The sequence below is a fragment of the Phytophthora cinnamomi genome, assembly GCF_018691715.1.
Source record: "Phytophthora cinnamomi strain GKB4 chromosome Unknown Contig24, whole genome shotgun sequence".
Classification (NCBI taxonomy): Eukaryota; Oomycota; class Peronosporomycetes; order Peronosporales; family Peronosporaceae; genus Phytophthora; species Phytophthora cinnamomi.
Genome location: NW_027150957.1, coordinates 311,963 through 335,868, shown reverse-complemented (window position 1 = coordinate 335,868; position 23,906 = coordinate 311,963). Strand labels below are relative to the sequence as shown.

At 52.1% G+C, this 23,906-nt stretch overlaps 1 protein-coding gene across 1 annotated transcript; it reads left to right on the top strand.

The window, feature by feature from the left end:
* Window positions 1–516: 516 nt before the first annotated feature.
* Window positions 517–23,363, top strand: IUM83_15252 (Phospholipase D A; the record flags this gene model as incomplete). The annotated part of the gene is made up of 4 exons (XM_067940056.1): window positions 517–754; window positions 1,763–1,863; window positions 1,941–2,121; window positions 23,164–23,363. 4 exons carry the CDS (start codon window positions 517–519, stop codon window positions 23,361–23,363), a joined length of 720 nt encoding a protein of 239 aa, XP_067794520.1.
* Window positions 23,364–23,906: the final 543 nt, after the last annotated feature.

Sequence of the window (23,906 nt, the reverse complement as noted above, 5' to 3'; positions counted from 1 at the left end):
TTAAAGTATTTAAAGATGACTCAAGACTTGGGGCTTGTGTTCAACGGCGGGACCAAGTGAGAGCTGTTTGGCTACGCGGATGCGAACTGGGCTGGCGATCTGGACACCCGGCGCTCGACTACAGGCTACGTGTTTTTCCTGAATGGGAGTGCGATTTCGTGGAAGTCGAAGAGGCAACCGACAGTGGCAACATCGAGCACGGAGGCAGAGTATATGGCCCTATACAATGCCACCCAAGAGGCAGTATGGCTGCGTCAGCTACTAAAGGACGTGGGGTTTGAGTGTGTGGGTGCAACTACAATGTTCCAGGACAACCAAGGATGCATTGCGCTGGCCAAGAACTCAGCTTACCACTCACGCACGAAGCACATCCACCTGAAGTATCACTTCTTTCACCAGCGCAACGGGAAAACAAGCTCATGCAAAAATATTTTAACCAATCAAAATTGTGATATCAGAAAAATAATATTAGCCAATAAATGTGGTTAAGAGCGCATTCGATTCGTACATCGCGATATGGCGAGGGGAGTGACGACACGCGCGCCGTACGGCAGCGCTGTGAAGACGCCGTGCGACGCGTGTGGCAAGGCGATATCGCGCACCAACCTTTCCAAGCACAAGAAGAAGAGCAAGGGCACCAAGGAGCGGCTCTCAAGCAGTGAGATCCGGAAGAAGTCGTGGGAGAAGAACCGCTCCAAGCGTGTCGGCGCCCAGCGTGCCAAGCGTGCCGCGCGTGCATTCGAGCGACTTGAAGGTGGGTTTAATCTATAGCGACCATAGGTTACCGTTATTTCTAACACGTGTCTCTAGAGCTACGAGCGGAGCTTCTCGAACTAGAAAGTGTATCTCTCCCTCCGAAACCCGAGCCTGTAGGCTCGAAAGGGCACGAACTGGAAGATTTAAGTCGTGATGCAGACCTATTTGAGTACACCTTCACCCAGGTAAGTGTTGATGGATGAAAATCAAAAGGTTCTCATGTATTTATTAATATTACTATGTTCAGATGGAGCACAAGGACTTGCTGTCGCAAATTGGTTTAAAAGAACCTTTCTACTGTTGCATCCCGATAAGCGCCACCTCATGCCACCTGAGTTTCAGGTGGAGCCCGCAAGTACGTTACTTCAATCCACGTGCAAGCAGTTTGTCTTCTATAGGCAGCGTATACCGCAAACACGCTGTTTGGGTAGCGCATTCGACTTCAAAAGTACCGCAGTTACTTACAGACAACTTTCAAAGCGAAGATCGACCGGTGGCTTGCTGGCTGCGAGGATGCGCGTCACGAGAACAATTTACTGAAGGCGCCTATCCAAGACCAGATTGACGCGTTCGGAGAAGGCAAGAACTGCAAATCGTTGACAGAGTTTGAAGCTTCGTACTTGGCGCGCTTTGCTGAGTGAGGCGAAGAAAAAGCAGCGATATCCGCCCGGGAGCGCCGTTTCGAGGCTGCTTTTGGTATTGAATCTGACTCTGAGGGTGATTAAGGGATTGGGTAAACTCGGATAGCTTTGTATCCGATTAATCACAAGGCCATCGTTAGTCAACAATATAAAAATTAGTATGACAAGACTTAAAGTACTAAGTCAAGACTAAAAGTACTAAGACAAGACTAAAAGTACTGGAGTAAAAATGAATGGCGAAGAGGCTCACAATTGATTTGGCTGGTCAGGAAGCTGTGAGCGCACAGATTTTTTTTTTCAATGGCATCACAGCCAACGTCTCAACGACCCTCATTTTGTGCTATTGCAAAGTGGAATTGCGACAGCTACGCATGTGATCAAGAAGGAAACCAGGGACGTCTACGCAACCTACTTTAAGAAGTTTTGCGGTTTCTGCGTCGCAAATGAATACCCGGATCCAGCTATGGTGCGCCATCACGAGCTTCCCTCTCTTCTTGTTGCATTCATGGAAAGTGTATCGGTCTCTAGTGCTGTATCAACCAGACTGCCGAGAAGATACGAGCTGCCGTTGCAAACTACTACAGTAGTCACGAGCGTCATGATGCTGCCGGTCCAGATAGGTGGGTGGTGGTCACCGACGAGAATGGAATTAAGTACGGTCTGGGGAACCCAGCAAAAGACTTGTTTGTTCGGCAGTTCATGCGCGGTCTCAAGAAGCGCAAAAGTGTGGAGTTTACTCAGCGCCAAGCCACGCCTATTTCGCTGGACATGCTTAACGTTCTGCACAGCCATTTTGGCGACCACAGAAGGATTCACGGAAGCGAGTCGCTTGTGGTTTACAGCGGTATCCGCTTTTGCGTTCTATAGCATGTGCCGAATTAACGAGGTGTTGAGCCTGCAGTGGAAAAATTTAACGCTAGGGCTCACGCGACAAAGCGTTTCGGACCCTACCTCATCCATATCGTTTGCATCATACAAGCTTGATGGACGGAAAACTGAGGTCGCAGAAGGCCGCTGCTATAATCTACACCACTTGGACGAGCGTGAACGACCAATTGATGCTTTGTATCATATGACGGCCTGGCTGGCGTACATCCAAACGAAGACGGATCATCGATGGAGTGACACAGATTATGTATTTCCGGCACTTTCGAAGATTTCAAAGAACGTTCTCAAGACAGACACAACTACAACGGGATGTGAAAATGCGCGTGTGGAATGGGGCAAGAAAATGTCAGAACAGGCATTCATCACCTTGCTTAACTGTGGGATTCGTGACATCAATCGAAATGGAACGAAGACTCGCGGCTACGTTAGACAAGCGTGGAGAGATATCTGGTTTACGTCGCATACCTTTCGTCGGGCTGGCGCGCAGTACCAGTTCATGTTTGCCGCCCCAGAAAGGCGATGGTTACTCAGAACGGTAAAGTGGTGGGCTGGCTGGACACAAAATGAATCGGCGAAGACCCTTGTGCGCTATCTTCTTGACCAAGCATCTAGCGACGAAGATAAACAACTAGCGGATTGTTTGGCCCAGATCGTGAAGTCTACACAGGTTGTCCGACGACGTTTACCGGTAGAAAGCGAAGTGTGGCAGCTAATACTAGGCAGACGCTTTCAGAAATCTCACTGGAAAAGCGTTTGAGGGCCCTCGAAAAATCTACAAGTACTTTAGAAGAAAAACTGGATACCCTGATAGCGATACTACAGCCTGGGAGGAGCCCTGCGCCTGAGCCATCGCGCGATCGGCCTGGATGCAGTGAACAGGTATCTATTCTCCCTCCAGCAAAAGATTGGAAGGATTTGTGTCGCATGTATTGGAAGCCGGATCCTTCTCGTCATTTATTCAAGCCGGTATGCGATTGGGCCAATCTGGACGAAAAGAAAAGCGGTGTGCTTCCCAGCCGCTTTAGCATTGCCAAACTGATTGCCCAAGATGTGTTGGAATTTGCCATCCAGAAGGGAGTTGCTGACCCAAGGGAGGTTTCGGACGCTACACTAACCGCGTATTCGGCTTACTATACCACACATTGGTTAAATGACAGTGTTATTCCGAACATGTGTGTACTCACGATTGACACACTTGCACGATATATTCGTCTCGACAACAAGCGCCGACTTGTGAAGACTCGGCATGCGTACATGCAAGGAATTGTGTAGTTGATAATGTCACCGTATTGTACTTCAGCAAGTCTTGTCTTAGTACTTTTAAGCTTGCCGTAGTAATATTGGTCTTGTCTGAATGTGCTAGTACTATTAGTCTTGTCGTACCTTTGTAGGAGACCGACCGTCTCTAACACCTTATCTAACCGACCTAAATGAGTACTGTAACGGGGTTACACGCACAAGTGGCTTGTAGCCACTTGTGAATTTAACAGATAGGTTATCTGTTAAAAGTTTTAGATACTTCCTCACCTTGGTGTAAGACACACCAATGGATACATTGAAGTGGGCCACCACAGTGAGTGGTCCATACATACCCAAAGATCCTATTGGTAGAAAGCAACGTTTTTCTACCAATCAGAGACATGCATATTGGCGGGGCTCTGACAGCCAGCCGTGTCAACCCCTTTCATAGATGATAAACAGTTTTAGCAGATTTAGGAGGAAGATCAATTCACAAACAACGCAGTTCTCATTTTACCTCATCTAAGTCACTTCGAGTCTTATCTGATTTAAATTATATTTGTGTATTCAAATATAATTAACCTAAGTAATTACTAAGTACTTACGCTTCCTCATACACGTTGCGCAACGTGTAAGCTAAAGTAGTGAGTCAAGTTAGACCCACTACACCTGGTAGCACTTTGTAGTCCGTTCAACGACCGACTGCTTGACGTTCGTACGCGGTGTACAACGCGGAGCCGAGAACCACATGAGCACGGAGGTGCCCATGGAGAGCTCCAACACGCCTGCAACGCATGTTGCACGCGCCGACTGCCCCCACCTGTCTGACCCAGAGTGGGAGGCCCTCCAACGACTGTCAACAGTCATTGGAGAAGCGGCGATAGCTACAATGCTGCGTACGCTATCGCCGACGGAGCAATATGGTGTTGCTCTGGGGTTCATCATGAAGGAGCAGCGTGACGCTGCTTCCTCAGTGACGGCGTCGTCAGGGACGACACCGCGTGCTCAATCATTAAAATTGAGCGTGAGCAATTATGTAGGAAACGAGGGAGAGCCTCTCCTCCGATGGCTTGTCGAACTCGACACAGCCATAGCGGCTCGACGTATCGCCGACCCGTTGTCAAAGGTTGCGTTCGCCATGTCCTGCCTTGGCGGACGCGCAAGGGGTTGGGCGTATGGACGCCGACTCTCCGATCCTACGTGCTTCAGCACGTACGAAGTGTTCAAAGAGGAGCCCAAACAAGCGTTTGAGCCCCCGCAAAACGAGTTCCGGTCGAGGGCGGAGTTCCTCGACCTTCAGCAGGGTAAGCATGACATCCATGCTTACGCGCAGCGTGCACGGTACTTGGTCTCGAACATCGTGACTAATCCAATTGACGAGGCGACTAAGGTCGTCACGTTCATGAAGGGACTTAGAGATGGGCCCGTGAAGACCTATCTCTTCCTAGAGTACCCGAGTACTCTCGAAGCTGCAATCACTCTTGCCATGCAAGAGGAGTTTAGCCTGCGGCAGGCTAAACTCCATGTAAATGTACCGAGGCCGCAACCGCGCCCGGTAGCGAGGACGGGAGGTCCAGAACCAATGGACCTCTCGAATGCAACGGCTGCTGGTCACCAGCAGCAAGGAGGCAACGTGCGATGCTTCCGTTGCGGAAGGATTGGTCACTTTGCCCGGGAGTGCACAGCTCCCATGCCCCCTGGAGGTGGCCGTCGTGGTGATGCCGGGCATCGCCGCGGACCAACAAAAAACGCGAACATCCAGTAGGCGCGGGGCGCCCTACTGGTAATGCAGTCGCGCGTGCCGACATCGGACACGCGACACTGAGGACTGCAGCCCCCAGTGAGACCAGCTCTCACTGCAAGAAACAAGATGACAGGCCAAACCTAGTCATCTTGAAGGTTTACTCGAAGAGAGCGAGTGACTCTCTTCGAGCTTTGGTAGATTCAGGCGCGTCGAACAACTTTGTTCGACTACGAAGCCTGCCGAGACTTGACTTCGAGGAGGTAGATACACCTCGAAGTCTTCTGGAGGTACGACTGGCAACAGGTGCCATCGTGAAGACCGAGAAGCGCGTCGTGAACGTGCGCTTCTCGTACAAACAACGAGTGTTTGTCGAACACTTTATCGTCCTGGACCTGGACGATAAGTTCGACGTGGTAATAGGCATGCCGTGGCTTGCACGGCATGATCCGGTAATTGACTGGAAGAAGCGCACGCTCGTGCGCTTCGGTCGCGACTGCGGAACAGAGAGCGATGGCCCTGTTACCGCAGCGCACACCAGCAGGTGCGCGCGGCTCGCTAGTCGAGACAGCGCTTAATGCCGCTGTCCCGGAATGCCCAAGGGGTGCGCGAGGATGCGCACAAGTGGGATCCACGTCGGCGGTGCTGCCGACGTCGGAAGATGAGGATGTGTCGGTTCCGGGAACCAACACTCGCGTTCAAGTACGCATGGGACAGTCCCTGACCCGAAGAGGTCAGGTCGACAACGACGCGGCGACTCCGGGAGTCGACGCACCCTCGGTCAAGAGGGGCTCCGCCAATAACTGGCGTCGAGGTGACAAAGGCGTGTCAACTCCGGGAGTTGATGCTGCAAACAGTACGGGCGGTTGCAAACGTCCCGCACTGACGCAATTTGCATGCTGTCGTGCAGCCGGGCTGCACGACGAAGCACCATGCGACGAAGCCGGGCTTGATATCGCGCGCCCGCAGACAGGGTCTGCCGGCGAACAACTGTCCGCGGCCGGGCCTGGACCAGAAGAACAACTGTGCGGAGCCCGGCTCCGCACAACAAGAAGATGGTGCATGCAAAGAACGCTGCGCAAGTCTCGGTCCGGGACCGAGACGCAACAAGAACAGTCTGCTGGGCAGGCTGAGGCGGTGACGCCGGACGTCGAGACGCTAAGCGTCTTGACGCGCACCGATACTGGATTCCAGTATCGTGAGATGGAACTCGCTAGTCCTCCGACGACGGCGTCGGAGTTGACTTCGCTTCCAGCCATGAGCTGGAAGCGCTTCACGCGCGACTTGCACGATGGACGCATCGAGCAGGTCTGCGTTCTTTCGAACAGCGAAAGAACGAAGAGCGAGAGCGAAGAGCTGAGGCAGCTCTTCATGGGAAGTACCACTGAGCGTGAAGACACTCTCAGTGCGAAGTCGAAGCGAGAGCGCTTCGAGGAACAAGGCTGGGACTCGCTGAAGTCGAGTCCCTATTACGAATTGTTGAGGGAGTACAAAGACGTACTCCCGGAAGAGATTCCTGCGGAGCTTCCGCAGGATAAGGGCATCCAGCACGAGATTGATCTCGTGCCGGGCACGAAGTACTGTGTCACGCGGCAGTGGCCACTGCCGCGAGAGCAGGTAAAAGCGATCGACGACTTCTTTGAAAGTGGTCGCAAAGCAGGACAAGTGCGGGAATCAAAGTCCCCGCACAGTGCCCCGACGTTCTGTGTCAAGAAGCCACAGGGCGGATGGCGCATCGTTCATGCCTACAACAAGCTGAACGATGCGACAGTACCGGCGCAGACGCCGATACCGCGAAAAGATGTTATCATCGATTCGATGGCCGGGAGCACCGTTTACAGTGCTCTCGACTTGCGAGACGGATTTTATCAAATCCTAATGCGTGAGAGCGATATCCCTCTCACGGCAGTGAGCACGCCAAGCGGCATGCTCTGGGAATGGCTAGTAATGCCACAGGGGCTTAAGAACGCCCTGCGACTTTCAACAGGTGCGTGACGCACTTGTTGCGCTCGGTGCGCGACTTCGCGCCGAGCTACTTCGATGATGTGTTCATCCACAGCCGGGCTGTGGACGGGAAGACCGACGTAGAGATGCACAGGGTGCGTCTCCGGAAGCTACTTGAGCTTATGCGAAAGCATAAGCTCTACGCGAACCTGAAGAAGTGTATCTTCGGGGCGAGCGAGATACCCGTCCTCGGGTGTCTCGTAGGGAAGAATGGTGTTCGCCCTGACCCGGAAAAGGTCAGAGTGATCAATGAATGGCCAACGCCTTCAAGTGTCAAGGAACTGAGGCAGTTCCTTGGCTTGGCCACGTACTTGTGCAAGTACGTGGAGGATTACGCGGGCAAGATCCGCCCGCTGTCACAGCTTCTTAAGAAGGAAGCTGTGTGGAATTGGACAAGCGATTGCCAAAAGGCATTCGATACAGTCAAGCGGGGCTTGACTGAGGCGCCGATCTTGGCAGTGGCTGACCAAGATCGCCCATTTCACGTAGTGTGTGACGCATCCGATTTCGCGATCGGATGCGCGTTAATGCAACACGATCACGAGGGCCGTGATCGTGTCGTCTACTACCAATCGCGTCAGCTGAAGCCAGCTGAGCGCAACTATCCGGTGCATGACAAGGAACTCCTTGCCATGAAGTATGCACTCGCAAAGTTCCGAGTGTACTTGCTTGGGAGTAGACCATTTGTGGTCTACACCGACCATGCTTCACTGCGCACCGCAGTGAAGTCGCCACACATTTCACAAAGAATGGCGAGATGGCTCTCATTCTTTGCGGAGTATAACTTCCGGGTCGAATACAAACCCGGAAGATTGAACGTGGTGGCCGACGCGTTATCACGTCGGCCGGACTATGCAGAAGCTGTTGACGTCAATGCCATTGACGCCATGCGATCGAGCAAACCCACATCATCTCTGTTGGATGATGTGAAGGCCGCGTACGCGCACGACGCGGACGCGAAGCTCTTGCTGGCCTATGGCACAGCGCCTTCTGACAAGTCCCGTCAGAAGCTACCCAAGCACCTTCGAGCGCGTGCACACCGCTTTCGTGTGCACGACGGACTGCTACTCTACAACGCAGTCGACGACAACGCGGGTCGCGTTGTCGTGCCAAATGACCATGACCTGCGACTCAGGATCATGTACGAGTATCATGATGCCCCGACTGCGGGACATCTCGGACGTGAGAAGACATACGTCCCTTTCACGCGCGACTTCTACTGGCACCACCAGTATAGTGGGTGCGCAAGTACATCCGTGCTTGCGAGGTATGCCAACGCGTGAAGCCTGCGCCGTTTGCGCAGGCTCCATTACAATCACTACCGACTCCGTCGGAGTGTTGGAAGTCCATGTCTTTGGACTTCATCTTTGGTCTTCCCCCGGATAGCGGAGGGAACACCGGTGTTGTGGTCTTTGTAGACCGTTTCAGCAAGATGGTACATCTTGCTGCGGTGCCAGCAGAGGTGACCGCGAAGCAGACGGCCCATCTGTTCGTCGACATGGTGTTCAAACACCATGGCATGCCGTCCGACATCGTGTCGGACAGAGACCCGCGCTTCACAGCGCACCTGTGGCAAGAAGTGTTTACACTTCTTGGGAGCCAGCTTTCAATGTCGACTGCGGATCATCCGCAGACGGACGGTCAAACCGAGCGCGTGAACCGCGTGCTCGTCGATATGTTGAAGAGCTACGCTCACTCGTTCCAATACTGGAGCGAGTGCTTATCGATGGCAGAGTTTGCCATCAACAACTCGGTGCATGCCTCAACCGGGCATACACCGTTCTACGTGAATGCCATGCGGCCTCCACGTCTACCGAGTTTACTCGGAGTGATGGCTCCCACTTTAAGTGGGGGGGATCTACGACTGCAATACAGCAGTCGCAAAAAGCCGCTGACACTTGCACAGTGTCAGCTGCAACAATGGACAAACCACATGAGTCTGCGCAGGGCGCAGACACCGCAAAGAACCACGCAGAGGCCGGGCCTCTAGCGGAGAGCGAGCTGAATGACTTCAGCTCGGATGCAATCAGTTTCATCACCAAAAGACAAGCCGTAATTCGGTTTGTCCAATACACTATAGCAGCTACTGTTGATCAACAGAAGCTGAACGCAGACAATGCGGGCAGAGGCAACACAAATGAATTTAAAGTTGGTTCATTAGTTTTGTTAGCTACACAAAACCTGCCTAAACATGCAGTTTCGGATTTCGGAGCAAGCAAGCTTGCTCCGCGCTTCATCGGGCCGTTCACTGTGTTGGCACGACACGGCAACGCATACACGCTAGACATACCGTTTAGCATGCGCCTCCATCCGACCTTTTACGTCGGACGGCTGAAGCCATACCTGCAGCACGAGCCATCTAGCTCGGCTGACCCGAAGCCTCGGCAGGAGCCGAGGCAGAAGCGGAAGCCTTGGCCTCGGCGACGAGCAGCCTCTCCTCCAGCGCGCGGACGCGCTGGAGCAACCCCTTCATCTGGGTCCCCAGCTCGACCTGGATATTCGAGGCGGTCTGCGAGACCGCCGCGACTTGGGCCTTCTGGTTCGCCAGCTCCTGTTTCAAGGCGGCGAACTCAGCGCCCTGCAGACGCTCCACGGCGGTCACCCGGTCGTGGAGAGGCGCATACTGATCAGCCCGGGGCTGATCATACCTGGGTCGTGTTCCCACCCCGCCACCGCCGATCCGTGACGCCCGCGGCTCAACCCGCTGGATTGTTGAGCGGATTGTTGACCATAGTATCCCGAAAACGAACCCTCAAAGGGCTCGTTTTCGTATTCGTTGGAGAGGATTTCCTCCCCATCGAGATACATGGGAGCCGCGGAACGTCTTGCTGGAGGACGTTCCGGAAATGGTGAGGGCGTACGAGGAGCAGTACGCGCTGGTGCAGCGGAAGTAACACGAGCGCTGCGATCATCGCTAGCGCCCGAACTCTCACGTGCTAAGAACTTAGCACGGAGCTCTTTGAGACTCTCGGGCACACGGAACGACGCGAACCCGTTCAGGTCGCGGTCGCTCAAGCGGACCGCGCCTGGGAAACACTTCGTGCACTGAAAGCCCTCGGGCACAGCGCACGGCACATTTGCCTCCTCAGCAGCAACATGAAGTTACTCCAGCTTTCCACGCTTCGAGTACGTCTCGAAGCGATCACGCGCTTGCTTAATCCGATCACGGTAAGCACTCGGCCTCTTGTTGAAGTTTTCAACAAAGGCATTCCAACTTTGACAAAGTGCCTGCCATTCGGGCACTTTGCTGCGAGAAGATGTCTTCTTGCTTTGAAACCATCGGAGCTCATGAAAGAGTCCGATGTAGTAATCGCGCCTTTGATGCGTTTCCGCATCAAAGTGCAGCTCGGCAGCCACAGCGTCATCTTTGATGGCGCCGCATACGTACAGCGGTACCTCATTCGGAGGTACCGAGTTCCCATACCGGTCCGTAATCTCGGACGCGGAAGGCATCCACGGATCGCGCGCTGCAGGCGCAGCGCGCGGAGAGCCTTGAGCTTTGACATCACGCGCTGCAGCAGCAGCGCGCGGAGTACTGAGAGCCCCAGCGGAAGCGAGTGGGGTATCGCTCTCAGTACGCGAACGCTTCGAACTCGAAGCGTCCGATTCGTCCCCTTCACGCGGGCGAATGTTCTTGGCATGAGGGTCGAGCGATTCGCGCGACACTGAGTCTTTGCACTTTGAGGGCGAGTCCTCCTCGCCCTCCATATCTTCATCCTCGCCGTCGAAGTCGACGACGTCGCCGTACTTCGCCTTCTGGCGTTCGAAGTAGTCGTCGATGGAGAGATGACTCCCCACCGACTTAGAAGACTTCTTCTGAGGCGCGCTCATCGTTGAATGAGCGCGGATTTCTTCTCCAAACGCGGAGAATTGACGAATGGTCAATTCCAAAAGATTGACGTGCGGGGACCCCGCGCGTCTAACCTTAAGGGGGGATGGTGTAACGGGGTTACACGCACAAGTGGCTACAAGCCACTTGTGAATTTAACAGATAGGTTATCTGTTAAAAGTTTTAGATACTTCCTCACCTTGGTGTAAGACACACCAATGGATACATTGAAGTGGGCCACCACAGTGAGTGGTCCACACATACCCAAAGATCCTATTGGTAGAAAGCAACGTCTTTCTACCAATCAGAGACATGCATATTGGCGGGGCTCTGACAGCCAGCCGCTGTCAACCCCTTTCATAGATGATAAACAGTTTTTAGCAGATTTTAGAGGAAGATCAATTTACAAACAATACAGTTCTCATTTCACCTAATCAAAGTCACTTGGAATCCTTTCTTACTTAACTTATATTTGTGTATTCAAATATAATTCACCTAAGTAATTACTAAGTACTTACGCTTCCTCATACACGTTGCGCAACTTGTAAGCTAAAGTAGTGAGTCAAGTTAGACCCACTACAAGTACTGTAAAAAATTATTTTTTCGGTCGTTCAACGATTGGTGCATCTTCGCATATAGGATTTTTCTGATGCGTCATGCAACCCGATTTTGCATATTTCATTGTTTCATGCGATTCTGACACCGCGTCATACAAATTCCTAATATCGTGGAAGTGGCTTCATTTTCCTTGCGCAGCAGATTTGAATAGGAGCGATAATAGGTTTAGGTCTACTATACATCCGCTAAGTGATTCATCAGAACCTAACCCTTCACTTTGTAAATGGAAGCGCTACTTCTTGGCGAGAAGGTGGAAGACAAGATCATCGTGCATGAGTACAAGCCGACAGACGAGATGGTCGCGGACGGGTTTATCAAGGCTCTGGCACGACCCAAGCACCGCCAGTTTATCGTCGGACTCGGCATGGACGACTAAGACGCCAGGCACAGCGCATCAAGGGAGAGTGTTAAAGGGTGATGCGTGCGCGTGGCTTCACACTTGGCGCGCCATTTTGTATGCGTGCGTGTGTGTGCGCGTGTGTGTGCGTGCATCTACGCGTGTGCGAGGCTTTGTGGCGGCGTTCAATGCTCAAGATGAGACGCGCAGGCTGCGTGTGCATGAGGACGAGCGCGTAGGAGCGCGTCTGGATGTTCAAGCTGCGTGGATGCGTGTGGGTGCATAGGATTTGCATATGTAGGAGTAGGGTGTACATGACTTTGCACAAGTCTGTATTGCTTAGTGGGTTAGTACCGGGTCTTTGACTCGAAGGTCGTGGGTTCGATTCCCACAGATGTTTGCTTTTCTTTTTGCCAACAGGAGAGTATAGTAGGCAGGCTAGAAGCTAAAACTCACTCAATCAATCTCACTTTTGGTTTTGCAATCTCGGTCCGAAGCCGTCTTTAAGTATTTCAAGCTCTACAGCTCGTAGTCCAACTTCCTTTTGGTTTCAGCGAGAACCACGGATTCACATTTCGACAACCGCACCCCCTTCACCCAACGGATAGGACTTTTGGTCTATTGACGCAAAATGTGCGAGGCTTCGGCAGTACTGACCAAGACCGAGCAGAGTGGCTGGCTTCGTTCAAAAGGCAGCATCGACGTGGACAGTTCGATGTGTTATTCTTGCAAGAAACGCATGCCACGGCCACCGACGCTCCCAAACTCACCAGGGATCACGCCAGGTAATGGGGGTACAGAGTTGGACACGACTGCCCCCACTTATCGTTTTGGTCTCCCGCAGATGGTAAACGGCGGGTGTTGGAGTTTTGCTGCATCCCCGGAGCTGTTTCCTAGGAGTTCATCCCGTCTTTCAAGAATTCTGATCTCCGCACTTCATGATACTCGCCGCCACACTGGGTGAAACCCCGGTCTACTTGGTCAATATCTACGCGCCGATAGACTTGCGACAGCGTGAGGAGTTGTATAAGCTTGCTGCGGTTCTGCCAGTCCCAGGGGGGGGGGGGGGCTCACCTCTATGTTGGTGGTGACTTCAATTGCACATTGTATGGAGTGGCGGACAGATCGTATGCACCCGCTGATCAGGATCATGATTCACTGGCGCTTCGTGAACTACTCGAGAAGTGGAGGCTCAATGATAGTGCTGCCACAGCCATACTAGATACAACGGACACAGAGGCACTTAGCAGCTTCTACAACAACTTCCACACCTATAGTTATCGACTCCCCAACATGGGGTACGCAACCAGTCGACTAGATCGCTGGTACGCTAATGATGCCGCGAGAGTTTGGGTGACTGCAACAGATATCGACCAGTTTGGTATGGAAGGGGATCACAAAGGTTTACTATTGCACCTGCACTCGCCGGACAATCCAGTCCGAATTCAGAAAGAGCAACAGGCTTTTCCTGTGCCGCCTTACGCTAGAGCCCTGGTGGACAAATATGTGAGTGCTCAACTACATCTCTTGGCGGAGCAGCTGAAGGACGTGTCATTGTCCGCGACTGACGCAGCTCGACTATGGGATGACATGAAGCAGACAATAGTAGTGGGGATAATACAGCACAAAAGAGAGGCAAGGAAAACTCTCAGAAACACGTATAGGAAAAAGCTGCGACGACTGTACAAATAATACGACCACGTCGTGACTGAGGCGGGGGGCCTCGGCAATGTTGGCGTCGAGGATAACGCCTCGGGCATGGAGACAGTACAGACAATACTACAAAAGATAGCTGTCACGAAGAAGGAATGGCTGCGGTCGAGGCAACACCGCCTGTTTCGAGAACATACCTGGTGGGAAGAGAAAACAACAAAAGCTTTCTTCCGTCGGGTTTCGTGCAAATTCGTAGACAAAGTGATACCGACGCTACGGCCTGCAGTCAACAGCGTCACCAGGGCACCGCATGAAAAAGCAGACATACTCGCAGACGCGAGGACGCCTGTCTTTCAAGGTGGTGAAATGGACAGTGAGGACGTAGATATCACACAATGTATGGCGGCCGGCCCTACTAACGATGTTCTGGAGTTGGGCCCCCCTGAAGTGATCACCGAGGCCCGGGTTGCAGCAGTTTTAAGATCCTGCAAACCAGGCAAGGCATGCGGGCCCGATCGCCTCGGAAACGATTGGTACCGAGCGCATGATACTGCTTTAATCCCGCTCCTGACGCGTCTATACAGGTTGTGGTACAGTGAACAGTATTTTCCCGCTTCGTTTCTTCACGCGGATATATTCTGTCTTAAAAAGAAGGGAGACGGCAGCAACCCACTCAATTATCGACCGTTGGCGCTCCTCAACTCGGACTACAAAATCTTGACGCGTCTTCTAGCTACACAGATCCGAGATAGTCTTCCTGCTCGGATCAATGCTCACCAGAATAGATTTGTGCCTTCTCGGGACATCCACACCACGATTGATTATCTGGAGGCTGCTCAGCGCATGGCCGCACTTTCTCCGGAACTGCGAGAGTCACTGGTACTTCTCCTGGATTTTGCTAAGGCGTACGGTTCGCTGGATAGGCAGTTCCTCTATGCCTCGCTGAGGCGGCATGGTTATCCTCCTCGCTTCATGTGCGTGATTGAAAGCCTACACACTGGGACGACCGTTAGGTTTCTCGCAAATGGGGACCACTCTCGTTCCGTCAAAGTTACCAGAGGTATCCGTCAAGGATGCCCGTTGGCTCCCCTTCTATTCATCCTGGCTTTGGAACCTCTCTACCAGAAACTGGACAATGCGGGCGGATTGCCCGGAATTCCTCTGCAGACGGCTGAGGCAACAATTCTCCTCAAAGTGGCCGGATACGCAGATGACACTGCTCTCTATCTACGGGGGCCGCACGAAATCCCCATTGCCTTGGATATCGTTGCGGCCTTTGGAGCTGCTTCTGGTTTACACCTAAACGTTGACAAAACGGTGGCCATGGCGCTACATGCGGACGGACTGTCTTCACAGACGGAATGGCGATGGAGCATTCAACTGCAGGATCCATATGCGCGGTGCCGCTATCTCGGAATGCAAATACTTCGAAGTAGCAAGGATCAAAGCACGCCACATGGAAACTAGCTGAGACGCAGCTCCGCGCACGGCTCCGCCTTGCAAGCTACAAGAACTTGACAGTGGAGCAGCGAGCACAGGTGGTCGCTGCGGTGGTCACACCGAAGCTCCTTTACATCGGACGCTACGCGTGGCCTCGGACGGACAAAGTTCGGTCATTTGCCTCACACGTTAAGGCATATGTCTGGCATGGCTATTTTGGCCAGTTGGAGCACCGGTGCACGACGTGGCTGGCGGAGGACGTTGCGAAGCTGCCTAAGAAAGAAGGTGGCCTTGCCATCCCCGATCTCAAGGCTGAATTACTTGCCATGGCGGCAACGACAGTAATGAAGTGGAGATGGCAGGCGACTTTGGAGAAACAGATTGTAGGGGACATACTGCACCTACGAGCACTCACTTTGCCAGCCTCACGTGTGGTCGTCACACCTGGTAACGGTGGGAACGTGAGTGGGGGCTTCAGGGAAGGACAATCCCTATGGCGAGCGGGCACAAAGATGGTAACGCTGACAGGGTTGCCGTGTCCTGCGCAGGGCCACGGACAACAGGTAGCAGCGCAGTACGCGGCCGTGGAGGCCGCTTTCCCGAGCGACATGCAGTGGCAGGACGGCGCTTGCACGGTAGATGTATCGGTGCTTCTGGGTTCGTCGACAGCGCAGCTACGGGAGTTTTGGAGAAGCAACTACGGACAACTTCACTTGGAATGGCTTCCTTATGCGGAGGTGCAACGTTGTTTTGATCTTCGACGTAGCCAGGCGCCGCTTCGTACACGAGATGATACCGCGCGATGCCTCAGCACCTGGACTGATGGTTCGCCACACAATTGAATGGGCAGTTCTACGGGCTGGGCTGTTCGAGTTTCGGAACAGAGGGCTACAACTATTTGAACGCTGTTGGTAGCACTGATCGCAAATTATCCAGACATGTGGTATGCCCGACACGACACGGGGGAGATGCGGATAGCCGCCACCCCGCTATCACAGTGTGCACCAGTTACACGCCCGCCCCCACGCCGGCTTGCCTCCTGACCATCACCGTGTCAGCAAGAGTGCTGACCGCCCAGCTTGTGGTCCACTCCCAACCTGAAGCGCTACGATCATTGCGCCAATTTGCTGGCGCAGACGTCACCATCATGTCCTTTTTACCGGAGCCGACAATTTCGCGACTGGTCACAATGTGGACGAGCGTCAATCGTACGAGAGGCACCTTCAAACGTGCGGCGGCGGCGATTTCGCGCCGACACGGTACTCAAGATCTCGACGGGCGGAAGTCAGTATGGCGAGCGGAACACCCAGCTATCAGCAAGGCACTGGACAAAGTGGACTGGCTGGACCTGCGCCGTATCACCGGAGTCACGGTGTGGGGAGAACAGGTCCTTTACAGACTAAACCTCAGGGCCTTTTCCTCCTGGGACACGGTTCACGGGAGGCCTGGTTGCCCTATTACGGATTGCCTAGAACTAGCAACCGGTGTAACTCATATTTTCTGGGAGTGTGCTGGCGCGGTCCGCCTTTGGACGGTCTTTATCGCGCCTTGGACAGCGATCGGAATCGGGGATCTACAGTCCAACCTCTCCGCTATATTCGGGCTGAACTTTTCTATGGTGCCTGCTGATGTATGGACAATGATGGACACGTTGTATGCCACAACGTGGGAGGCTGATAGAAATGACGTGAGGCGATTAATCCGAGACAGGCTCCAGGATTGCTGGCGGCTTGGCGTCGTACTAACACTCCAGGCCATCTGGAACTGGAGAGGCAGATGCCAAGATCCGGTGGAAGATAGTTCAGCGCAAAGGGCTGCGGCGCTGTTAGCGGGGCGATTAGCGCAAGGCTATCTCTCTCTACGTGAACGGACTCTCGCTGCACCCAATATATCTCACATTCATCAAGCAACCAAGCTTGCACACGCGGTGCGAACTGTCTCCAGCAGTGCTACACCTGAATACGCTTCAGGCTCAATCGCGAATTCACGGTTTTTGCTTTTCTTCGACGGCGGTTCGAGGGGCAATCCTGGCCCGGGCGGCTCTGGATCCGTCTTTGTTCGGGTCGGTGGCGCTGAACTGTCCCCGGTTGTGGAATGGATGGCGAGTGTGTCGTATGCAGCGCGCTCCACGACGAACAATGTTGCGGAGTACAGGGGCCTCCTAGTGGGGCTACGGAGGGCGGCGGACATGAAACTGACGGGTCTTCATGTTGTAGGCGATAGCAAGCTCATCCTCACGCATTTGAAGCAACGCCACCCTCCCAAGGCCGCGCACTTGCGCGACATATACGTGCAATGCCGAACCATTGCTGATCAGCTCCAGATCACGTCGTGGACGCATCACCTCCGCCATTTCAATAAAACGGCCGACAAACTAGCAAACCTGGCGATGGACACCAAGAGAAGCGTTCAGGTGTTTGCAACGGACCTTCGGAAACGTACTTCCAACTGGGAGTCTGTGACGAATCTACTCAACGGCGATATTTCGCAGTGGATTTAAATCCACCCAGACCTGGATTTCGGCGGCGAACGCCAAACCCGGCACGACAAAACCATGGGGTTTGCATGTGCTAGCACCTCGCGAGGTAGTTAGCAGAAGATGTGTAGGCTTCTGACAGACGGACATTGGCTTAGTCTTTAGAATCACTAAACTTCTGTAATGTACCTCACCAAAACCTAACTGCTCGAGGCGGCCACTGGGGTCTTGTGAATTGGCTACGGACGCACGTAACGGTTGACATGGATTTCAGCGATACGTTCGATGTGTTGGAAAGTGCAGTCGTCCGAAGCGATCTGGAGACGGTCAAGTGGGTGATTTCAAGTGGTTTTCCTTTAGCAACTATTGACGTCCAGGATAGCTCCGAAGATAATTGATGGGCGCGGGTCAAGATTGTAAGCTACCTACTGGAAGGGGTGCACGGTGATGCAGGGTACATCGCAGATGTTACGCTATGGGAAGCAGCACGACTCGGTGATTGGGCACATTGCGATGGCTTCTAGCCAGAAACGAAGAATACCCGAATGACATGGAGACATTTGATTCGATCTTGTGGACAGTGTGCGAAGAGAATCATTTACCAATGGTGCGGTGGGTTCTGGAGAATGTCAACCATTACCGCGGTGAAATGAATGGTCCGGATTCGGCAATGAAGGCTGCAGCGACCTGCGGAAAGTTGGACATCGTTCACTGGTTGTGGAATACCTACTCGCGCGACCCAACCGGAGTGGTCACGGAGAGACAGTTATGGATCGTGCAGCCGAAAATGGACACATTGATATCCTGAAGGTTTTGCATCGCGTGGGTGCAGAGTCACAAGAACAGCGGGAAGAGAGAAACACAAAGCGACTGTGCGTGCGTGACCGATACCCACGGTGTACGACAGCAGCAATGGATTCTGCGGCAGCTAATGGCCATCTGGAAGTAGTTAAGTGGCTCCACGCATATCGCTCTGAGGGATGCACTACTGCTGCAATGGATAGAGCAGCCGGTAACATGCACTTGGCGGTGGTCCGATGGCTGTACTGGAATCGTTCGGAAGGCGCTACGACTGATGCAACGGATCAAGCAGCAACGAAATGCTTCCATATATCCTCATATCACTGCCGATCACCATCACCTACGTGCTGTATTGACAAGGCGCCAAGCTCGTTCTATTGAGACCAACAAGCAATTTTGCGTTGGTTGTCTTCAAACCGCTCGGAAGGCTGTACGACTGTTGCGATGGCTACAAATAGAAACTTGAAGGTTGTTAAATGGCTCCACAAAACAAGCAGCAGCGTGTGCACTACCAAAGCGATGGACGGAGCTGCGCGCGGCGGGCATTAAATACAATGAGATGGTTGCATCGCCATCGAAGGGAGGGCTGCACAACGGTGGCAATGGATGATGCATCTGGAGGAGGTCATTTGAAGATGGTGCTATGGTTGCACGGGCATCGATCTGAGAGGTGCACGGCCAACGCGCCAAACGTTGCTGCTGAAAATGATCACTTGTAGTGGATTGAACCGGTACAGGACCGGTGTCATCCTGATTTACCATGAACTCGCGGTATCGTAGATCTGTGGCCCAGCAGAGCCACCTGTTTAGCAGTCAGTTCGAGTTACGCCAGGGAATAGAAACTTCTCTTCGATCTCACCTTGGTCTGCCGCCGTCTCCGAGCGTGGACGCACTACATCACTTGGGAGTGGTTAAGTGGCTATTGGAACATCGAGACGAAGTGTCCATATGGGGCGCGCTATTTACCGCGAGCGGTTTGAAGTCATGTGGTGTCTTAACTCTCAGCGCACCAATAACAGCGTCAGCCTTCGCCTAGTGTGGGATCGTTGTGGCACTCGCAGCCGTTGCGACTAACGCGTAAATCGGTGAAATCTGGAACGATCAAATTTGTTCTGCATTTTCCAAAATATAACTCGGACTATTCTTTTTCCGCTAGTTTAGCCACCCCAAACTATAACTTAAACCATGGAGAGCTGACGCTCACCTCCTTCGTCTTGTGTCACAAGCTACCCGCCAAAGCCGACGAAGCCTATGCCGCCTTCGTCGTTGACTTCCTCGTCCCGGGCAATTCCGCTTTGGAACTCAAGAGGACACTCAGCAATGCTAACATGTCATAGGCGCGTAGCGCCAGTTTAGAAACTTAGAAACATATTTATCGAAGATTGAAGCTAATATCGAGCAAATAGAAACACGTTTCTTTCTATTTGCTCGATATTAACATTAGCTTCCATCTTCGATAAATTCTTCAGACTACTGAAAAAGTTGTCGTACCTCCTCGCTTCGACCCAGTACGCGGAGACTTTCAGCCAATGCATGCGGTTACGTTTCAAGACTCCCGGTGTACACCACGCATACAGCAACATGATGATTACCGCTGTGAGATCTCTCGAACGGCTGCTTCGTCGTCAAACGCAACGGCGGTTCCAGCAGAAGGTGCAATACCCTGCCGTCGAGGAAGACATGGATCAGTTGTTCGAAGAGATTCAACAGCTGGAAGAGAGGTGTAAGTTCCTCTCTTCACTTGGAAGGTGCGGGGGCCAGAAGATACCAAAGAATATAAACCAAGCCGTGTGAAAGCACGGAGAACTTATCCGTGCCTTTCCAAAACCCCACATTAAAAAGTTTATCACTAGGGTCTGGTTTTGGAGAGATCTCTTCGAGACCTCTCCTCCAGTATGATCGGTTTAAAGTTTGAACCGGTATGGTGCACGAAACATCGGTTTGAAATTTGGGGTTTTAGGCCAAAAAAATAATTCCTTCACGATGATAATATCAGTCCAATCGCCAAATAAGGTTATTAACCATTTCTTGACCCTACAGCTAAATCGGTTACCAAATACTCGCTGATAAACTTGAATCGTACCAGCGTGGAAATCCAATCCTCCGCCGTTATGGTCGTACTCAGTCGGTTAAAGAGGAATGCGCAGCACTACATGTAGTACCCTATATAAAATAGGGTCGACAATGTGCGATCTGACTCGTGGCGTGAGGAAAGATAACGTAAGCCTCGCCATCATCAAAACAAAATCGAAGTAAAAAAAGTGAGTAACGAACAATTCGAGAGGCCCTCTATTATTCGCTAGTAACGGGGAAAAGCACATGTTGCTTGTTCAGGACTCCACACTTTGACACCAGAATGTTAATTATTGGTGTGGTCGCTGGCGCGCAATCCACTCCGCGTTATGCGCGGCCGTGCCAGCGCTTCTTTTTTCTCTGATGATTTGGCCGAGGTGTTCTTGCCAGGCTTTTAGATCTTCCGCTGCGAACCTTGCGGTACCACTCTCTATGTGCTTGAAATTATAGCCCAAATCTGCAGCCTTTTTACGAAGACGTTCGATTTGCTCTGGGGAGAAATGGTCGAACCCACCGCGTTCCTCATCAGCGTCATCATCTTTCTCAGCAGTGAAACCGCTTTTCGCAGAGGCATCGGAGTCATCGGAGTCATCCTCCTTGGCAGGCTTGCTGTAACTCCTCAGACGTCGCTGGCTCAAGCTGTCGCGCGCCACGGTGATTTCGGAATCCGTGGTCACAGCGATCGCCTCGCTTGCGAAGAGGAAGGACGCCGCAGCAATAACCAAAACTTGAGAGAGACGCATGGCGGTCGTTTGTTGTTGGGCTTGGGGATCCGAGCGCAGGAAAGCAAATCGCAGAGTGAGGGGAACTGGGTACTACAAGCACCCTCGCTTCCGGTAGTGTTTACGGTTGGTGTCTATCCCTAGCTTTGCTCGTGGCTCCGTACGATACCTGTGTACAGTACTGTAGTATTAGAACTTGCATTAATTAAAGTGCAGTACCGTAGGTGCAAGGGCTGCCAACTTCTGTACTGTATCTACGATACTTCTGTAGCATGTCTCAAAATTGACACCATCCTAACTCAAAATCTCGAGTCGGACGCAACAGGTAGCACTTGTGATGGTGCATCCTCGCATTCGGCTTATTAAAATAAGGTGCGAATTAACCCAAGAGCATCTCTTTTTCTCCGTTCTATCGTAAGCAACGTTTCACGTGTGAAGTTTACTCCACTGCGCTACATTTATACAATACGGTGCCACAGCTCTGTTGTAACACAGTTGTCATCTATCACTAACTTTGCTCTTGGTTCCGAAGGGTACCTATTTACAGTGCTATCCCTCAATATAACCGCCGCTAAGTTTCAATACCCTGTGATTTCGATTAGTGATCGAGCAAAATTGTCACCTGTAAGATCACCCTTAATTTGATACCTGTGTAATCACTAAAATAACGCAAGCATACCCTGAACCACGGTGTCATATTGAGGGGCAACTGGCCAACTCGAAATGACACTTGATTATTTATGTGGTGCACGTAATTGATGATGTATCAATGACGATTGGTTGAGAATACATGTAAACTTAAAACATGTATTTACTATATTAATTAGCAACATATCGATATACAGCGTTGTAAACACAAAATCACATTTAGGCAATCCAGACAATAGTATGTAAAAGTCATTCCAGCGCAAATGCGCATATTTCTTATTGACCTTGGGTGAGACGAGGCTGGATTGCCTGTGATAACGTCCTCCAGCTGACGCTGAGGTACCTGGCTGTCGTATCTTTTTATCGCGTTGTGTGACGTATTTTGTGTATCCGGCGCTTTGTCATTTATTATGGAGCACATAATTTATATTTTCGTGGTAATTCACGATACGTATTACGGGACGACTTACGGGACGACCTACGGGACGGCTATTACGGGACTACTTACGGGACGGCTTCAAGATGAAGATTACGAGGCGACCCGTCAACTAACAATTGCATTCGCCAACGAGTGGTCAAGAGGTGAGTAGCTGGTCTAGATACAAGAAATTACGGACTTCGCGTTACAATACTACTTTTCATTTTTCCCTTTACGAGCCCTACGTTACAGACTGAGCCGTAGCCGGAGCCCGTCTACCCTGATTGTTATCCTGTTTCGTTCTCTGCGGGCCACTGCTGAAAGCTGCTGCAGACAACTTGTCCACTTGCATTCAAATTGTTGAGGTGCTCTCGGTCTCAATACATGTTCCTAGAGCTCATGTTATGCGAAAGTTAACGCTGAATGACCACAAGCAACATCCAGATTGCCTTCCCTAAAAGACTCAAGCAACACGCAACTGGATAATATACTAACCACACCGGCATGAAACCTAACAGGTACATTATTCTTTTGTCATCTTATAAGTGATTCAGGGATCTGTGTTTATAGTGATTGGTATTATAGAGTTTATCCTGGGAACACCCGAAGAATGGGGAGTCCCAACGGATTAATTGCGTGTGCGCAACTCGACTTGGCGCAACCTTCGCGCCACATCAGTCTGAATGATGACGACCCAGCAACTTCAACGACGTTGACAGTAAGTTTGGTGTTGGCTTACCTCATCATCCAGCTTCGGACAGAGAGCTGCGGCCATGTAGGTCTACACCAAGTTCACCCCGGCACGGACGAGCTGCTCAAGAAGAGCGAGGCTGTGTCCGTGGCCATCCTCACACACGACGGAAGCAAACTGGGCTGCAGGTCAAGGCGCGAAGAAGGCGCTGGTCGGCTGCGAGATGGCCGTGAGCACGGTCCACATGACCGTACAGAAGACCATCGCACCGGCAGCCAAGACGACGAAGGAGCGCACCAGCTCGAAGGAGAGGGCGTACGCGCACCAACTTGAGCGATGGAGGCAGGAGCTTCGACTCCAGGTGCAGTACGCCGAGAATTTACAGTGAGGATAGCGGCGGTAGGGTGGGAGACCGAAGAGCGCCGATCAGAGCTTCGAAGGGCACTGGAAGAACTGCAGACGCAGCTTTGAGACCAGAATGCTGCACTCGAGCAAGACCGGAAGACGTGGGGGCTGCAAGGAGAATCAAGGCTCAGTGGATACTGTGGTCAAGAAGAAGGTACAAAACGTTCCTGCCTACTTCTTCTGCTACTACAACAGCGACAGATACATGAACGGCGGGCAAGGGTGTCGGCAAGGGTGAGACGTCTTTCAGCATCCCAGTGTGCTCACTAAAGGTTTGTCACTGCGGCTCCAATTTTATAGGTGTGTCGACAGCCACCACCGTGACAGATTCGTTCAGCGCTACGCAGTGAAGCGAATACAACGAGTTGATAGCAAGCCGACCTCTGTGAAAACTTCTCAGAGGTCGGCACTGAGAAGTTAGTCAACTCAACAACGACATTGCAAGACGCTTAGGTAATACTGCATGGCCGACAATAGCTAACTTATACAGTTGTCATGGCAAAAACAAAAACTGTATCAATGCCAG